This window comes from Enhydra lutris, unplaced genomic scaffold (assembly GCF_002288905.1).
Source record: "Enhydra lutris kenyoni isolate GAN:26980312 unplaced genomic scaffold, ASM228890v2 scaffoldscaffold64, whole genome shotgun sequence".
NCBI lineage: Eukaryota > Metazoa > Chordata > Mammalia > Carnivora > Mustelidae > Enhydra > Enhydra lutris.
Genome location: NW_019154148.1, coordinates 4,658,096 through 4,672,083, shown reverse-complemented (window position 1 = coordinate 4,672,083; position 13,988 = coordinate 4,658,096). Strand labels below are relative to the sequence as shown.

At 43.0% G+C, this 13,988-nt stretch overlaps 1 protein-coding gene across 1 annotated transcript in view; it reads left to right on the top strand.

Annotated features, from left to right (window-relative positions):
* Positions 1 to 8,431, top strand: part of LOC111158914 (laeverin) — a 65,400-nt gene extending 56,969 nt beyond the window's left edge. The window contains exons 19-20 of the mRNA XM_022521245.1: positions 2,774 to 2,849; positions 8,200 to 8,431. Coding sequence (XP_022376953.1) covers positions 2,774 to 2,849; positions 8,200 to 8,340 — 217 coding nt within the window. The 3' untranslated portion in view covers positions 8,341 to 8,431. The remainder of the gene's footprint in view (positions 1 to 2,773; positions 2,850 to 8,199) is intronic.
* Positions 8,432 to 13,988: the final 5,557 nt, after the last annotated feature.

The following is a 13,988-nucleotide window of genomic DNA, read 5'->3' as shown; positions in this document are numbered from 1 at the left end:
TTTGAGGGAAAGATGTGTCTGGCCTCATAGCTGTAGATGGGTCTCATGGAAAAATGTATGGATAGAGAGGAAGCATTGGACTTGTATGAGTTGTTACTGTAGACGGTAGAAATGGTGTTTGTGTCCTATCATCTGGTCAAGTGCTTTCGTCTTTTTTTTCCCCCAAAGATTTTATTTATTTATGCGTCAGAGAAAGAGAGCAGAAGCAGGGGGAGCAGCAGGCAGAGGGAGAAGCAGGCTCTCTGCTGAGCAGGGAGCCCGACACGGGATTCGATCCCATGACCCCGGGATCATGACCTGAGCTGAAGGCAGATGCCCAACCGGCTGAGCCACCCGGGCGTCCCATGCTTCTGGTTTTCTTAAAACCATGTAGGCTTCACAGTCTCCAGGAAAACCCAGCTTTACCTGAGTGTAGAATAAAGTATGATCATTTTCAAACTCAACTGACCCAAAAGGAATCTTACCCCCTTCCTCTTCACCAAACTGTTGATTTCTTCTTCAGATGCTGTTATACTGGCAAGAGTCCTAAGCATGAAAACTTGCACACATTCCTGCTTCCTCTCTGTTGGGTTTCCTAGTGGGGAGCATATAGCTGAACAGAGAAATAGGAACACGAGCAGAGAGAGTCAGGTAATACGGAGAGGTGCACCCAAGCTCAAAGGGGCTGGTGGGGGCCGGTACCCACCACCTGTCCCTAGATCGGGCTGGATGCCTTGGCCCTGTACTTGCCCAGTGGCTACGCTTGTCCCAGGAAAAGAAACGTGGCAGGGAAAGGGATCACAAGAGAGGGGAAATTTGAGAGAGGAGAGAGACAGAAGGTGAGCCAGAGGAGAGTGGCCCAAAATCCCTGTAACCACACTGGCATGGAATGTTACCAGATTTTTAAAACAGTAACTCTACTGACACAGGTTGGCTCTGGTCTTTGTATGAATTAGCGTGTATCTGACCACTGGCAGATAAACTATTTGAAATGTGTCTATTTTTGTGCAGTAGTATTTCAGAGATCACTCTCTCAACAAGAGGGACAAATCTTCTCTGTGTCAAAAATACCTCTTCTTGGGGCGCCTGGGTGGCTCCATTGGTTAAGCGTCTGCCTTCTGTTCAGGTCATGATCCTAGGGTCCTGGGATTGAGCCCTGCATTGGGCTCTCTGTTCAGTGGGGAGCCTGTTTCTTCCTTTGCCTCTCCCCCACCCCCTGCCTGTGCTTTCTCTCTCTCTCTCACTCGCTCGCTCTCTCTCTCAAATGAATAAATAAAATCTTAAATACCTCTTCTTGCAATTTGCAAGAACAGGAAGAGATGAAGTGTGCCAGGGACCCTGATAGGTGCTTCAACACACAGCATCCCCTTTCCTTTCCAGAACGATTCTTCTCACTATATCTTAGTCCCTTCTTTACAAATTGCCCAAGGTCATTTCAAACCCAGCCCTGCCTCTCTGGGTAGTCTTCCTCCATCTGGTAGCAAATCACACATTTAGGGCCCTAAGTAGTTTTCTTTCCTTTCTTTCCTTTTCCCTTTCCCCTTTCCTTTCATTTCCTTTTCTTCCTTCCCTCCCTCCCTCCCTTCTTCCTTCCTTCCTTCCTTCCTTTCTTTCTTTCTTTCTTTCTTTCTTTCTTTCTTTCTTTCTTTCCAAATTTTGCCAGATTTCCTGAGTCATTCCACAGGCTTTTAATACGTGGCCAATAAAAATGGAGAGCTAAGAAGTATGTCCTCTCTGCCTATGGAAACAGCGGTGTTTATATGGAGACTGTCTCATCCTTCCCTTTGCTCAAGGAGACACAGCTTAAGTTACCATGGAGAACTTAAAAAAGACCAAAACACCATTTTCTCTTACCTTTAGGTGTTATGCCAACATCAACTGTTGCAATTTTTAATTTCAAGTGTACGTTTTTGAAGTCAATCATGTGTATTAACTGTCTATTATCAGTAGAACAGAATAGCAACCCTTTCTTGTTCAGTCCAAAACATTAACCCTATTTTAATTTTCTTTCTTCTTTAATGCATCCCAAAGTCTTTATTTACCTTTTTAACCACAGCAAGGCTTCGGGCGGGTATGTATCTGTTGTTTTTCCGCAACAATATTTCTTGTTTTTTCGTTGTTGTTGTTTTGTTTTGTTTTGTTCTGTTGTTTTGTTTTTTCCTGCATGATCCTTGTTGGACATTCAAGGGCATGAAACTAGAGGGGAAGTTTCAATGACGGTGTGTGTTTGAGGGAAAGTAGAGCTGGAGTACTTAGCCCTTCCATGATCACCAACATGTTGAGAATCTTCAAGGACATAGATCCTTTCTTCAAAAAAGCATATACAAATACAAAATTTTACATAAGTTCTCAGGGTAGGTTAGCCAGAGTTTCTGAAACTGATTCCATATTAATTACTATTTTTTAAGGGGCGTAATTTCCATATTTACTTACCCCTTGTGTAAGTTGTCTTAAATTGAAGTATGTGACCTCTGTTTGAACCACCTCATTTAAAAAGATAAGAACAGTTGCAGTTTTGAAGAGGAGCTTTTCATATTTAAAGAAAGATTTCAGAACTCTATGGACAAAAATCAATATTTACCTGTATTTTATTTACTTAGTGCTGATAAAATCTTCTGTATAATAGATATCTTATTAAATGATGAAGCTAAACGAGTTCATATGTATTTTTGCTTTGATTTGGGAGGTAGGAATCAACAGGGGCTGTGCACTTAGCATATTACCCGCCCGATAAAACCCAGCTTTATCTTGCAAACCATTTTCCACCTCTGACTAGCATCTTGTTGCTTTGCAGGTATGGAATACAATCACTGGTTACTCTCATGAATATAATAGGGAGAACCGTCAGTACAGACTTGCAGATTACAGAGGTGAGTACTGTAGGTATTTTGAATTATAATGATAATTTAGAAGCCATTGTTTGTGTAACTGGGAGTTGCTAAAACTGAAAGCAACAGGCTTATTTGAATGATGATACTCCCTGCTCCCATTGGGTGATTTTCACTGTGTGCAGGACATGGTTTTTAATTCCATCTTGCTCCTGAAATAGAGACCATTCTTGCTCCTAGAGGGTTGGATCCCATCCTTCCTCACCTCCCTGGATTTGCAGTGAACTCTGGTGAGGACTATCTGCCCAGGGCAACTCCTCCCTGCACCCCAGCCCTCATATAGCCGCCAGTCCTTGCCCCGCTGTGGAAGCTTCCAGAATTCATCACAGTGTTGAGAAGACATTTTTACTCTTCATAATAACTTGGCCCCTGCCTGCCTCTCTGACTTCATTTTTTGCCCACCTCACCACCAAGTATAGGAGAATGAGAGTGTCAGAAGCTCCCCAACACTTTGCCTCTAGATTTTCTTAAATTATCATGTTGTTTCATATTTTCTGGGTTTTGGAAATATTCTACCTTCTGCTTTGGGTGACTTCGCTGTGCCTGTCTTTGGCTGGATAATTCCTAGTTATCCTTTAAGACCCCGCTCCAACCACCTAGTCTAGGAATTTTTCAGTTAACTGATTTATACCCTCTCCTCCTGTGTGCTCTTCAGTGATTTTTGTTTGTTTTTTTATATTTATATATTAAAACTCTTTTTTTTCATTAATTATTTTTATTAACATATAATGTATTATTTGCCCCTGTGAATCGTCAGGCTTACACACTTCACAGCACTCACCATAGCACATACCCTCCCCAGTGTCCAAAACCCAACCACCCCTCTTCAGTTATCTTATGAGTACCTGTATCATAGCACTAACCACATTATACTCTAATTAGGGTATAAATAGGTCTGCTCCCTGAGACTTCTAAGGAGCTCCCTGAGGAGGGAGATCACATTTGAGTCAGACCTGTATTCTAGAACCTAGAAGAGACCTGGCTATTTCTTTTTCTTTTTTGAAGATTTTACTTTTAAAGTAATCTTTCCACCCAATGCAGGGCTTGAACTCACAAACCTGAGATCAAGAGTTGCACGCTCTACTGCCTGAACCAGCCAACCACCCCTAATTTGTCATTTGTGGGCTCTGCTCCCTCCCGGCCTGAATTTCTTCTTACTTAGGTGGACTTTCTCCACAGGAGGTAAACGTAGCTCCAGGTTTCTGTCATCCTTAGCCCTCTTAGTTGTAGGAGGAGGAGTCCCTGCCCGCCACCCCACCCCCAGCTTCAAGTTCCAGCCTCACAAAATGACTCTAGTCAGTCCTACTTGGGTCCACATGCACCAGTCACCGTGGGGGTGGGGGGTGTGGAATGAAATACTCCAGTGGCTCAGCCTGGGTCATGTGCCTCCATTTGGAACCCACAGCCATGGGATTCAGGGGAGGAGTAGTTCCGGAAAAAAGAGGGGATCCTGTAACCAGAAAGTAAACTTAGGGGCCAAAGCAAATACCCTTCAAACACACACACACACACACACACACACACACACACACACACACACAATAAAACAAGGGTAATCTATTAATACAGCCTCTACACATCTAGTAGCATAGGTGAAATTAGAAAGACTTACAACACCAAACACCAGCAAAGATGTGAAGCACATGGAGCTCTCATTTTCTGCTGGTGAGACGTTAACATGGTACAACTACTTTGGAAAACAGGCCGTCTTTAAAGTGTTACTTACACACGTATGACCTAACAATTTCATCTTTGGGTTTTTACTCAAGAGGAACTAAAACCCATATCCACACAAGACTTGTTACATGAATGGTCGTGGCAGCGTTATTCACGTCAGCCAAAAACTGGAAACCACCCAAACACTCAGCGATAGGTGAATAGATAAGGAAAACATAATACGTCCACACCAGGTTATCCTATCCTGCAATTAAAAAAATAATAATAATAGGGGCACCTGGGTGGCTCAGTGGGTTAAGCCGCTGCCTTCAGCTCAGGTCATGATCCCAGGGTCCTGGGATCGAGCCCCATATCGGGCTCTCTGCTCCGCAGGGAGCCTGCCTCCACCTCTCTCTCTGCCTGCCTCTCTGCCTACTTGTGATCTCTGTCTGTCAAATAAATAAAATCTTTAAAAAATAATAATAATAAATAATAATAAATAAGTTTTTGTAACAACATGAATACATCTCAAGATGATTATGCTGAGTTAAGAACACAAAACAAAACAGACACATTCTAGGAAATGCAATATAATCTCTCGGGACAAAAAGAAGATCAGGGATTGCCTGAGAGGGAGGGAGAGCTGGATTGGAGAGGGCCTGAAGGAGTATGTGGATGATGGAAACGTGCTTCACTGTACCTTGACCCCAGCTCCGTGTTACGGGCATATGCGATGATCACCACTCATTCCCTTGTCACATTTTAAGTGAACACATTTTATTGTCTGTCAGTTTCATCTCAGTAGAGTTCAGTAAATTGTTTTGAAAAAAATGTCTGAGCTCAAATTAAACACCATGGCCCAGAACTATTTTAATACAAACAGAAAGGGCCTGTATAAATAAGAAAGGAAAAATCAGTTGCTTCTTGGCCTTTTGGCTGAGATCAAGGGGAGTATTTGTTCTTACCAGGTTAATATCGGATGTATCCTCTATCCAAAGATAAGATAGTAAACGGATTTTTGGAGCAGGGAGATGGAATAGGAGCTTGCTGGGTCCACTCCACACAGTGACCTGGTTTAAAGGCAAAGAAAAAAAGAAAAAAAGGAAAATCAGCTGCCTAGCTGTCCTAGCAAATAAACCAATAAACATATAGGTCATAAAGGCCTGAAGTTTGATCATGAGCCAAAAAAAAAAAAAAGAGAAGCAGTCAGCTATGTAGTTGTTATTTTTTTACCATTATTATTTATTTATTTGTCAGAGAGAGCACAAGCAGGGGGAGCGGCAGGCAGAGGGAGAAGCAGGCTCCGCAGGAGCTGGGCAAGGAGCCTTATGTGAGACTCAGTCCCAGGACTCCGGGATCACAGCCTGAGCCAAAGGCAGACACTTAACTGACTGAGCCACCCAGGAGTATGCAGTTGTTGTTATGAGAGAGGAAGAATCACGAATTCCTGAAGGAATTCTGTTTGTGTGGGTTTTGGCCTGCCTGAGGCTGAGCTGCCTCAGGGATTATCAGGGATTCCCTAGAAAGGAGAGGGAAGGACACAGCCAGACACCCCAGAAGGAAGGCTCCGGAAGGAAGGCTGAGTTTGTGCCAACATCTAAAGGGCCTCAGTTCATCTTTGTATCCACAGAACCCAGGGAATTTTTTTTGTTGTTGTCGTTTCATGAATGAACAAAGTGCGTATAAATTTAGCAGTCCTCAGAGTTCCAAAACTCTAGAGTCACTGGTAGTTTCTTTTAAAAAAAAAAAAATGCAAATGTACATTGAGCCGTGGTGAAATTTTGCCATTTTGAAAACAGGTAAATTAGCTACTATGAATATTCTTGTCAAAGCTTGTTGATCACTTATAGATTATAGTCCCGCTATCATCTGTCTGTTGATGGGATCATCTTGAAAATAATGAGTAAAATGGAAATGAGAAGTTGCATGCCTGCCTTCTCCTTCTAGAACAGTGCAGTGTCTATACACTCTCCACATCTCTTGTTCTGGTCTTCATACTCTACCCAGAGAGAATCTGGCCTCATGTTCCCAGCATGCATGAAGCCCCACCGACAATCCCACAAACACCTACTCCCCTCCCCCACATTACAGGTGGTCCCGGGCTGTGGGCAGCTGTGGGAGAGGGCAGGAGATTGTTCCTGGTCCCTTCGACTACTTTTTGCTCAAAATTTACTTTTTGGGGACACGAGTGGCTGCCCTCGGCTCAGTCATGATCCCAGGGTCCTGGGATCGAGTTCCACATCAGGCTCCCTGTTCACCTGGGGAGTCTGCTTCTCTCCCCACCCTTTCCCCCTGCTCATGATCTCACTCTCTCTCTCTCAAATAAAAAAAGAAAATGTAAAAAAAAAGAAAAAAGAAAAACTTACTTTTCTTTTATGTGGTAATTAGGCTGAATGGCCCTATTACTCCTCAATTTCAAGTACATTAGGGTTTAAGTGACATGTGTGAGCTGGTGTAGATACACTGTCATCTCATATGTTCTAAGTTCCAATGCAGGAACACAGTATGGAGTTTCCTCAAAAAGTTAAATATAGCCCTACCCTGTAATCCACCAATTATGCTACTAGATGTTTGCCCATAGGATACAAAATACAGATTCTAAGGGGTACATGCCCCCTGCTGTTTATAGCAGCATTATCAACAAAAGCCAAACTGTGGAAAGAGCCTAGATGCCCATGGACTGATGAATGGATAAAGAAGATGTGGTCTTTATAGATATACAGTGGAATATTACTCAGCCATCAAAAAGAGTGAAATCTTGCCTTTTGCAACAGTATGGTTGGAGCTAGAGAGTATACAGCTAAGCAAAAGAAGTCAGGCAGAGAAAGAAAGACAAGTACCATATGATTTCATGCATATGTGTAATTTAAGAAAGAAAACAGATGAACTTATGACAAGAGGAAAGAAAAAGAGGAGAGAGGGAAGTAAGCCATAAGAGACTGTTAACAATAGACAACAAACAGGGTTGATGGAGGGAGGTGGGTGGGTGGGGGATGGGCATTAAGGATGGCACTTGTGATGAGCCCAAGGTGTTACATATAAGTGATGAATCACTAAATTCTACCCCCAAAATCACTATTACACGATGTGTTAATGAATGAGAATTTGAATAAAAATTTGGAAGAAAAATAAGTTTGAATCCAGTGACACAGAAGTAGACTTCGTGCAATATGACTTATTAGTTCACTGGGGTCTGGCAGATGTTCCTGTAACTAAATGCTAGAGCTGAGTCAGTGATGGCATCTGGCCAGTGGACAAGCCCAGTCTCTAAGTTCTCCTAAATAAACGATAACACTTATGAAGGCATGGATATCAGGTGCCAGTTTTGAGATTTGGAAGCTGCAGGATTTCTTTGGAGATAACATCCAGGATGCATTCGGTGGGTCGCTACCGAGCACCTGCTCTGGGCTCCGGGGAGCAAAGAGATGAAGCTCCCTCTTCATGGGGCTTCTGGTCTACCCCTGATTCTTCAGGGTAGGCGTGGTCTTCATTCCCTGTTCTCAGGCAGGGCCTCCCCCAGGAACCCACAGTCCGGGGACCGCACCTTCCTTCCCACCCTGGCCGCCCTGCGCGCGCCATTTGCAAAAATCCCATCGCTCCTCCACGGGAACATTGCCTTATTCTGTCTCAACGAGACACGAGTTTGCACTGACCCGCCATCCCTTGGTGCTTGCAGCTACAGCAGTTTTTCGGCAACATGTTGGAAGAGCACCAGAGGCTCACAGTCCACGCCAAATTACAGACAATAAAGAACAAAAATCTGGAAAACAAGATGCGCAGTGCCAGGATGACGGCATGGCTACGGAGGAACGTGTGACGGGCGCCCTTCCAGCCTGCGTGGATGGATTTCGCTCCCACTTGGGTCTCCCAGGGCTTCGTGAGTCTGCAAACCCACGTGTGTTGTTATTCCTATGTCAGTCACGTTCGCTCCTCCCAGTCCTTCCTGTTCTTCCCAGGCTGTCACGTTTGGCCCTGAGACTCCGTGATTCCCAAGGATGCTGCCAACCCAGGGGAAGATTTCACTTCACGCTGGGCTGTGAAGCCACAGAATTGACTCAGGGTGCCTCATGAAAACAAATGTACCTTAGAAAGCCTTGCTTATTCTGTCGGGAAAGCCAGCGGAGTATTAGATGCTTGGCCAACGGAGCACATTCTTCTCTGAGGGAAACACAGACTTGCATTGCTCTGGGGTTTACAGAGTTCAATATGTAAAAGGGTCACGAGCCAATAACACAACAAGACAAAGAAAGAGAAGCCAGAAAAATAATACTCACGAGGACATAGAGAAGCCAAGGCAAAAACATTTTAGGAAGAAGGAACAGATCGTTGTAGGAGCCACGTGACATGCCTTAAGGACGAGACGTGGGTCTTCAGCCCATTTCTCTCTTCCCACAGGGCCTATCACATTGTGCCACACCTTACAGGCCACTGAAGTTTAGGGTGTCGCAGGATCCATGAAGTGCCCTTTGGGTTATAGAGGCCGGAAGGACAAGAAGGAACCTTCCTGAAGCCAGAGACCGCATCCCTTCCTGTGGGCCGGACACTCACTCAGCCCAAGTGTAGGAGCAAACATAAGGATGTCAACAGACGGTAGCCATGAGGGACTGAACTTCAGCATAAAGGGAGGTAGTCAAATAAAGAGAAAGAGAACAAAAAGGCTAACCAGACCACACTCTTCAGCTCTGCACTCAGGAGACGAAGTTGGAAACGTGGTTTCATTTGGCCAAGTTGAACCTGCTTGTGCTGGGGACAACTTTAAACACGTTCATCGGTTACCACATCAGGAATTGGCTGAGTTCTCTCACCCCGGACTAAATCAGGATGGCCGAGGCAAATCGTCCCACTCTAGACTTTGTGTGTGTTTGATGTAATTCTGTTTTCATTTGGATTCTGCTTTTGTAGAATGGGGGTAAAAAACTACAGATCTCCGATCTACCTCAGAGGGATGTAAAGATAAAACACCATGTCGGTTTAAAAAACCTTTAAATATGTTGTATAAGCTCAAGGCCCCGTGATCTCGGGTTCCCCTCCCCCTTGTGTAAGTTGATGCAGCCACAAATGAAAATGCAAAAAAACCAGAGTTGCCTGTTGTATCCCCTTCACAAGAAGATGCTCCCTGAGTGAGTGGGAGGTCTGGGATGTGGCCCCGAAAACCAACCAAAGCCCCAGTCCCTCAGACTTTGACCATGGGTCATAGGTCAGAGAGCTTTTTCTCTAAATTTAGAAATGTAAAACTTAGGCAATAAAATATCACCATGTCTTCGAACTGTTCATGTACGAGGTATCTTCCGGTGTTTTCTAGAACATTTGTTCTCTGTTTCCTATCACTCCTTCGGTCACAGTCTCAATTTACAGTAACCATGCCACATGCCTTCTCTCTTGCTTTTCTCTTCATCTTCTTCCTCTCCCTCCTTGTTTCCCTTGGGCTTCCTTCTCCCTCTCCAATAACCCCTGCCTGCCTCCTGCATGGCTGTCTGTGTCCCCCTTCCTCAGTCTTGCCACCCTGCTGTGCCCTCAGTGGCTCTGACCGTGGTCACCCCATGTGGGTGACGCCAACACTGATCCCACCAGAGAAGCATCTAGGCTTGTAGCTCCAGGCCATCTGTTGAAAATCAAAATATGGTTACATAGTAGTTTCTGTGGTATTTCAACAGCCCTGAAAGTGTTTCTCGAGTGCCCAAATATTTGGTTAATAGTCCTTCCTCTAAATAGGGAACAGAACTTTGCATAATGAACATTTTTTCTTATGTGGAAGAAGCAGGCTATTCCCAGTAGGCATTACGTTTTATTACATCATACTTAGATTTAGTATAAAATGGAGTAATTATTGATTAATGACGGTGATCGCAGTAAGTCAGGGAGCGAAACTGAGGCAAATTTGTGTAAATGGTGTAAATAATTTCTTAACTGATGAACCAGCCTATCATTTAGCACCCCAACTATAAAACAATTTCTCTGATGCATCCACTGTCTGCTTTAAACCACTCACCCTAGAAAAACGTTAAGATGGACAACATGGTCATGCCTTTTTTCCATTTAGTAATTAGAAATGAAGTGTTTGCTCACAGTCTTCTGCCTTTTTCCTGCTCAGACCCATTTGGTGACTTCCCATCATTGACTCTAAGTGAGAGAACAAGTCTTGAAGACTCGAGAGATCATGGGTAAGGCAGAGCTCTAGGATCAAAGCTGCACAGCAATTTTATTCTGGGGAATGAAGGAAGAAGGAAAATGAGATGAGATTTAAGAGGGAAATCTTCTTGATTATTTTCCTCTTTACCTCAATAAATGGCATCTTGTCTCCATCCAAACTCTAGCAGAAATAGTCCAAAGCAAAGCTTTATGTGGTACTTGCAGTAAATAGAACTGTCTCCCCCACACACAGAGAATCCAGAATCAGCATTGGAGACCATGGAAATATTGCCTCCAGCCAGCTCTTCTCCGGAGTCCAACAACATTCAGCAAATATATTCTTTAAAACACACATTATCTAGGAATTACTTGGGCTTTTCCTCTTCTCCTCCTTTCATAAGCAGGTTGGTCCTTAAGGTGAGAACAAAACAGCTCTCTACACCAAGGAGAGCCAAGGGGGAGCTGTGGAGCCCCATGACCTGGAATGGGTGGAAGAGCTTGGGTGGGCAAAGCAAAGGGTCCATGCAGTGGAGAGCAGCTTGGTGCAGGATGGCAGAGCCCAAGGAAGTGAGTAGGATAAGCACACAGCAGGGAGGGGGCCCAAACAAGGTGAGAATGGGGAATCCAAGTCCTAGTGGGGTGGGGTGAAGAGGACTTCCCGGGCTAGGGCAGTGTCCCAGCGTGAGGTATCAGAGCCTAAGGATGGTGAGGAGGGCATCACATGGGGTGCGGCAGAGCAGCGATGGGAGCTCGGTTACCACAGACAAAGGAACCAAGTACCAAAATACGCAAATGATCATAGGACCCAGGTATCTCACCATTGGAGAAGAGCATAGCAAACACTGAAAAGGAGAGATCTGGAATGAACCTTTGATCCTTGGGTTGGAATTGGAGGTACTGATGTGAACAGTCCTCATCGTTCTCAACATAGGGATAGAGTCATACACAGAGACGGAAATGTGTGTAGACACGTCTTACTCTTTCTCTATAAACAAAGAGATGCAGTTATATGTAGGTACAGAAATGGATATAGATACACATGTCAACATTGACCTTACCTTCTCAACCGAGGGGGCCTGGGGCAGCAACTTCCTACTAAGATTGAGCACAGCCCACATGTTGGATACTAAAGGCCACGGTCCGCCATATGAACCAGAGCTCCTCAGACAAATGGCTGATCTCAGGGCCTTGGCAGGAAAGGGACAATTTGAGAGGGAACGTATTTTTGTACCAAAAGACAAGGAAGTGCTCAAGGTCTGATGGGAACATGTCAAATCCTGATCCTTGACAAATCGGTATCACATGAATCTAACCACAATGAAACAGCAGACAAGCCCTAACTAAGGGACAGGCCACGAAATAGTCTTCAAAAGCCACAAGGTCACGGAAGTATAGGAAAGAGAGAGGACCATTTTTAGATTGAAGGAGTTAAAGATACATGACAACAAAGTAGCATGGAATTCTGAGCTGGATCCTTTTATAATACACAACATTACTGGGATAACTGGAAACATTTGAATGGAGTCTGAGGGTTAGATACTAGAAATGTACAATGTTAATTTTCCCACTTGGACAGGTGTGTTATAGTTAGGTAGAAGATATCCCTGACCTACAACCAGGGATATCTTCTACCTAACTATAACATACCTCTCCAAATGGACAGGTGAATGAATGGGTCATCAAGGGACAACTTACTTTTAAGGATTCCGGGTGAAAATATTTTTCTTGTAATTTCACCTTTTCTACAAATGTGTGATTAAATAAACTAAGTTTAAAAATAAATGCAAGAATTATTTTTTAATCAAAACTGCAATATAATTTTCTTTCAAGTCATGTTTTCATTTAAACTTGGTAATAGCCAAGTCTTAAAGTTAATCTGTTAAACATTTCAATAAGCACAAACTGAAAACATAAGTTGTTCCCAAAGACTTAATGTCTTGTTTCAGCCAATATTTTCCATCTTGAACCAGAGGGACTGGGGCACCTGGGTGGCTCAGTCGGTTAAGCGTCTGCTTTCAGCTCAGGTGTTGATCCCAGCATCCTGAGATCGAGTCCCACATCTGGCACATGCTATCTCTCAAATGAATAAAAAACAATCCAGAGGGACTAAACCCTTAAAATATAGAAAACAATGTTACTCAAAGTTAACAAAGCTGTATAAATGTAAAAGAAATGCAAATATTAAATTTTCAAACACAGTTTATTTGAAACTTGTATCTAAGTATATAGCACTTAGGCTTGCAAAGTTATTAAAACTTAAGACTCAACTGAGTCTTTTGGAAAAGCCTTTTTACATACATGAATGAATGTAACCTTGAAGCCACCATGGCAACAATTTGACTTAATCTATGCTACATTAATACCTAAATTGTATATTGCCATGTCACACAACTAGTGATAAATGGTACTTCAGTTAGAAGTCCTATAGCACACGATGCCTGCCATAGAGCTATGTAGGTTTAAGTAGGACTATCTTGATTTAATAAAATCTCTCTGCAAGGTACAAACATTGGCTCCTATTCCTTTCATTGGAGAATATCGAACTAGATGAATAAAATCTGGTTTGACTTAGGTGCCGTAACATGACTTCAGAATTCCAAATGAGATTTAGAGGCACGGAATGAAAAATGGAGTTCCTGCTCTATTTTCAAAGTTCATATCTTCCTATCTTTGGGTCAGGATATTCCAAATAATAAATTACAGGCTTTTATTTTTCCATTGGATTTTACTGTAGCAGAGTATGAAAACATTTATATGGTTTCAGATTGTACACTGCAACCAATCTTTAAAAAATTACAGGTGTCCAGTTGTGGTATAGTTTCAAAGAAGAGTGTCTACAATTATCTGGAAAAGCTATTAAAATACTCTTAATTAAGGTCACACTTTCTTCATATACGTCAACCAAAAGAACACATATTGAATGTAGGAGCAGATTGAATGTAGAAGCAGATCTGAGACTCCAGCCCCTTCTGTGAAGCCAGAGAATGCCATTCTGCTATTTTGAGGGGGAAATTTTTATAAAATTTATTTATGTTATCATATTCTGAATTTACTGCTGCTTTTCTAAAAATTAATAAACATTTCTTAAACATTTCTCTTTTATTTCTAAAATGTTAAATAATGACAGGTTCTTTTTGTTTTTTTTTTTTTTTTTAATAGAAATTTTCCTGGAGCAGCTGGGTGGCTCAGTTGGTTAAGCATCCAACTCTTGATCTCAGCTCAGGTCTTGATCACAGGGTCGTGAGTTGGAGCCCCACACTGGGCTCCATGCTGGGCATGGAGCCTGCTTAAAAAAAAAAAAAAAAGAAAAAGAAACTTTTTGTATTCAAATTGTAT